The 6,000-nt window shown below is 47.5% G+C and overlaps 1 protein-coding gene across 1 annotated transcript in view; it reads right to left on the bottom strand.

Moving 5' to 3' along the window:
* Positions 1-2,835, bottom strand: part of DENND11 (DENN domain containing 11) — a 41,722-nt gene extending 38,887 nt beyond the window's left edge. The window contains exon 1 of the mRNA XM_007466627.1: positions 2,568-2,835. Coding sequence (XP_007466689.1) covers positions 2,568-2,835 — 268 coding nt within the window. The remainder of the gene's footprint in view (positions 1-2,567) is intronic.
* Positions 2,836-6,000: the final 3,165 nt, after the last annotated feature.

Below are 6,000 nucleotides of genomic sequence, written 5' to 3' on the forward strand. Positions count from 1 at the left end.
TCTTAGAATTATACTGCACCATATAATTTTTACTTGCTATAGGTACTATCACAATTTTTTACAGGAAGTAAAGTGCCAATTGGGACTGAGAAGATGACAAGAGAGTTATGGGCAGGAAACAGCAGCTTTCCAAAAAAAAACCAAAACAAAACCATCAACCAAAGTTAAAAACACACTCTCCCCTCTCTGTACCCAGTAGGATAAAAAGTTAGGGGCCAGAGGTTCAGGCAGTGCTGTATTCTAGAAAGACAACCAGACTCGGAGTCAAGTATTTATTGGCTAGTTAATATTTCCAAGTTACTTAATCATCCTTGGTTATAAATGATCATCAAATTACAATGGTGATGAGAATTAGATGAAAAACCATTATAGGGGACTTCCCTGGTAGCGCAGTGGTTGGGAATCCGCCTGCCAATGCAGGGGACATGGGTTCGAGCCCTGGTCCGGGAAGATCCCACATGCCACGGAGCAACTGGGCCCGTGCGCCACAACTGCTGAGCCTGCGCTCTAGAGCCTGCGAGCTACAACTGTTGAGCCCACATGCCACAATAATGAGGGCCCGCGTGCCTAGGGCCCGTGCTTTGCAACAAAGAGAGGCCAACACAATGAGAAGCCCGTGCACTGCATCAAAGAGTATCCCCCTGCTCGCCGCAACTAGAGAAAGCCTGTGTGCAGCAAGGAAAACCCAACACAGCCAAAAATAAATAAATACAAATAAAAAAAAAAAAAGAAAAACCATTATAGTAAAACGCCTGCACAAAGCAAGTGTCCAAGTGTCAGTTAAATCCCTTCTTTCCACACTAACCTTAATCTGAAAACCATTACAAATACATACTTGTGCGTGTGTGTGCACAGCACACGTACACACAAACACTCCATATACACATACCCACAAAATCATGCTCACCAGCTGTGATTGACAAGGCAGGGGGAGGGTTCCAATTCTGTGGTGCTTTCAATGTTATTAACTCCACCTGTGGTTAGTGTGGGATTTTTTTTTTTTTTTTTTTTTTTTTTTTTTTTTTTTTCTTCTCCTCTTCCCCTCTCTAGGCTCTACCACCAGAGCGACCGCTGCTAAATCAGACCCTGTTAGCACTTTCTCTCCATTTCTTCTAGTTACTCTTAAACACTTTCCAGAATGACTCTCATGCTCACATCTATTTACTGTATGTAGGTGATGGGGTAGGGCATAAGGAATATTATTAGTTACAAAGTAGTATCTGTTTTTGTCTAGCAATAAAGGTTACTCTGGTCAAAAAAAGAACAGTTTTTCTGTCTGGGAGTCCCAACCATACATGAGTCAACCAGCCTATGTGATGAGCATTAAAAAAAAAAAAAAGAAAAATAGAAAATGCCAGTATGCACTACATGTAAAAGGGGTTAATACCATTTCATGAAACTTCTGTTTCGGTTACGTATGTACGTATGTGAGCACACTGATTGGTATGTAAAATGAATTTCATATGGTGGGTCACAGTCAAAAATGTTTGAAACCCACTGGGATGGGGCCAAGGAATAGACAGGAGTCAGAAAGGCCTAGTCTCCCCACAGCTGTTCCTACTTCTTCCTGGGTCTTGCTGGTTTATAATCCTCCCTGGATTGTATCTTCTGCCATCCCAAGACCCTCACCCTTTTTCCTCCCACTCCAGCGCACAGTATCAAGTTTTTCAGAATGGCTTCCACACCTCATCCTTGCCAGACCAGGAAGGGAACTCCGGAAAGAAACTGTTCTGGTGTTTTTTCCCCTAATAGACACTCCACATTCCAGCAACCTCAGTGGAGTTAGGAATAGAAAGACACACCTGGGCTTTCTTAAACCCTAGAACCAAGACTACAGCTCTCACCCCTACAATCCTGAGAGCAGGGTCCTTCCCCGACTACCTAAGGCTCTCGGAGGGAGGTATTTACTCATTCACTTTTGAACCCCATGAATTCTCTCACCAGTAAAATGCACACTTCCTTACTGGATGGTCAGGGTAAAGCCTACCTGAGGAGGCTTCTCTTTTCATCGGTCTCCAGCTTAATCCCTCAGTGCCACCCCTTAATGCTCCAGGCAGCAATTCCTCAAAATAATACCATCAGAGGGAGTGAACTTGGCCGCTCACAAAGTTACCGTGCAGGGAGGGATGGGGAGCAAGGGCGGGAAGCCGAGAACACGGAAGCTGAGGACGCTCAGTTTCGGACGAATTCACCTGGGGGGCGTTCCTCCTCCTCACGGGAGAAACCTTTTAACCGAGCCCGAAACAAAAACAAAAGCCTGCGTGCCTGTGGCCACAAACGAGATCCTCTGTCACCGGAGAAGCACAAACACGACTGTGGGGACGGGCGCGCGGGCTGCGGATCCGCTGAGAGGCAGCGGGACGCAACGGAGAGGGGGTCAGAGGCGCGGGGAACAAAGCCCCACGCCCCGACTTCCCGGGGGCAGCGGGCTCGCCCAAGGGAGCCAGGTCGGCGCGGAGGGGGTTGCACGTGTGCGGGTGCGCGCGCAGCGAGCCCCTCCCCCGCCGCCCCCGAAGCCCAGTGGGCGGCGACCCTCTCCCCGCCCGCGGTCTCGGAGCGGCTCTCACCCGAGCGGGGGTCGAAGGGGACCACGAACACGGCCACCACCTGGTCCTCCTCCACGTCGCCCAGCTCCAGACGCCCGGGCTGCAGCAGCACCTGGGAGGGACCCAGCTCCTCGGGCTCCCGCCTCCTCGGCGGCTCCGCGGCCGCCCGGCCGCCCCCGCCGCCGCCCCAGCCCCGGACTCCAGCCTGCGGGTCCGGGGCCAGCGGCGGGGAGACGGCGGGGCCCTCGGCCCAACGCAGCAGCGGCGCCGCGTCTCCCCGCTCCACCATGGCGAGGTGAGGAGAGGCGAGGCGCGGCGGCGAGGAGGAGCCGCGGGCGGCGAGGGGCGGGCGCAGGGGCGGGCTGCGGGAACTCCTCTCGCCGGAGGACGGGCGGCCGGCCGGCCGGCCCTCGGCGCTCACGCCGCGCCTCCGGGCGTTCTCCCTACGGGCTTCGCTGAACTGCGTGCCTGGTTTGAGACTTCACGGATGCATCTGCGCGCCCGGGGATAGGAAAAGTGCGGTGACATGGGCGCGCAGCCACTTGGATCTGTCTACCTGTGCCTTCTCACCTAGGATTCCGTGGGATGACTGTACCACCGTGAACTGTTATACGCCAGCATGATTTTGAAAGTCCCCTGGCCATATGGACCGTGACAGATAGGTGTTACATAACCCTGGGTGTGTGTTCAGAGCTTCCGCCGTGCCGGGAGTGAAGCAGAAGCGGGGAGCCCCGGCTGCCCGCGTTGTTTGCGCTTGGGACGTGGCCTGATCCGCTGAAGCTATGGGCTTTGGTGTCCGGCCTGGAGTAGTGTGTGTATCACCCAGTCGGTGTGCCCTTGAATGAGCTGGATAGTGCCTGGCCCTGGCCTTCCTGGACCCTGCTTGGGGCTCCCCATCCGTTTCAGTGACTTAGTCTCTACAGAGAGTGGTGGACGATGGTCACTTACTTGCCCTTGCGGGGTGGGGGAGAGGTTGATAAATATAGCCAAGATGAAAGCAGTCTCCATTCTTCAGGGTAAAATGCTGCATAGATTCTTTTATTGTTGTGTCATAGATTTTTGTCTGGAAGCAGCAGCCTTGGGCAGTCATTGATGATCTCCTTGGGAAGGGGGGTTAAATCATCTTATCATTGCGTGTCTGGTACACAGATATCACTCTTCATCAACACCCCCCGGGTAACGCCTAGTGTCATTCTGAGGGCAGGCAAACCCCAGGCCTTCCTGAACCTTGGAGGAATTGGGTGTCTGAACATGTCTCTCTCCTCACTTCATTCTTTCTCATTATTTTAGTGGCTATTCCTATTTCTTTTTCCCACCTCCTCTGGTTACTTAACCACCAGATTTACCCCAAGGGGTGAGGCATTCAAAATGTTACTTCTAAATATAAAATGGGGAACTCTTAAAAAATCCTTAATCCATTTCCAAAGCCATCAGCTTTAGTCTGACTTTCCTTTTTTTTCCAAGGGACTTCCTTTTCCTGATCTTTTGTGTGAGCCTCCCCCCAGCCCTGAATTCCCTAGTTTAATACCCTCAAGCTGTATGAAGAAATAAACTCATAATCTCCATCCCAATCGATTTTCTGTATAAACAGAAGACCAAAATGTCCAAACCCTAAACCTAGCGCCTTTTCCAATTTTCATTTAAGCATGTGTTCTAGCTCACCAGCAATCAAGTCAATCTTCAGACCCTAGTGCCTTGCATAACGGGTGCTCAACAAATATTTGTCAACTAAGCAAATGAATGAAAGTAGAGACTTAAACCTCTGCACAACTTGCCCCCTCCTGCCAGGCTTAACCTAGTATCTTGCACATAGTGGGTGTTCAAAAATGTTAATGACGCTGTTGACACTCTGCTTGACATACATTCACAGACTGAGAGAGGCACGGTACCTGACCATCAGATTCATCATCTCTGTGTCTACTGAATTTCATGAGATGATAGGAAGGGAATTAATTGAACTTAGCTATTAGAATAGATCTGGTGGGAAACTAGTGTTAAGGGCAATAAGAAATGAAGGTCGGTCACATTCAGAGACTCTCGGGTAATGTTAACTTTTTTAATGAGTTCCCCTAGAATCCCATATGTCTAAATTTTAAAATAAAATTATTTCACTTTTACAAATAATATATCTACATTATGTAAAACATAAAATATATCTATACTCTATAAATATCTCTACAATAAAAATATAATGTACATAAAATACATTATATAAAAGTATTTTTGATCTATCATCTCACCGCTGAATTGGCCTCTGTGAAGATTTTGCTTATCCTACCCCATCACTTCTAGAATGCAAAATTTTTCACTTGTTAGGATTGCTATGGCGACTTATAACTGCTGCCGGCCCCACTGAGGTCCGGGTCTCACAAGGGAGATTTGTGTTTGCTTTTGTCAGCCATCTGGAGGCACCACCAACCAGAGACTACTCTGAGTTAAATTCTCTGCTGGAGGTTCTTTGGACCACGCTGGTAGTGTGAATTCAAAATATAAGCTAGTGCGAGCCCTGCCTTTTAATTCCTAGGTGAGATTTTTTTCTTCTGCACCCGATGACAAAGTTGAGACAAGCAGTCTTCCTTGCCTGGCCCTCTCCGCGTGGGAGGTTTACTTGGCAAAGTTGTGTAGGGGGTGTCATATTAGACTCCCCATCATGGGCATTTTTTATTCTTAGTGGCATGTAAAAATAATGGTATAATAATGGTATATCTTAAAATAAATGATAGATTTAGTTGTTTTTCTTTTCTGTGTTTACATGTTGAAATCATACTGTATATCAATTTTGTATTCTTTTTTTTCCCCTTAATATCAGACTGTGAACAGTTCACCATTCTATTAGAAAGTTTTATATGCATCATTTTAATTCTTTCTCTTGTATGTGTGTTTGAAAATTTATTTACTTAACCATTCTCATTGTTAAACAATCAAGCTCTTCCCTTTTTTGTTGTGCCTAAATTTCACTCTGAACTAACACTAGGTTCCTATTCTATGCCAAGTCCAGCTGTGAAGAAAACAGACATCCCTTTGCATCAAGCTTATAGCCCAGCAGGGGAGGCAGCTATCAGGCAAAAAATGAAATCTAGAATGAGGGGTGACAGGCAGGGCAAGTACGATCAGCTACTCACGCTGCTGACATGACAGATTGCCAGAGGTGGCCGTACTGGATTAAGGTGTATCCATGTTTTGATTGTACTGCCAAATTGTTGATTCACAAGTGTACAAGGGCATCAGTCTCATTTCCCTCTTGTCCCAATTAGATAGTGCCATTTAAAATCTTTTTTTTTTTTTGGCCAGTTGTCAGATGACCATGGCATTTTGTTTTAAGTTAACGTTTTGTGACTGAATCTAATCATGGTTTCGAAATATATGTTGGTGGTTTGTGGTTCCTCTTCAGAGCATTGTCTGAAGACACTGTCCGAAGAATTGTTATCAATTTGCATGAGTTCTTTATGCAGTA

Source organism: Lipotes vexillifer, unplaced genomic scaffold, assembly GCF_000442215.2.
Source record: "Lipotes vexillifer unplaced genomic scaffold, Lipotes_vexillifer_v1.1 scaffold71, whole genome shotgun sequence".
Taxonomy (NCBI): Eukaryota; Metazoa; Chordata; class Mammalia; order Artiodactyla; family Lipotidae; genus Lipotes; species Lipotes vexillifer.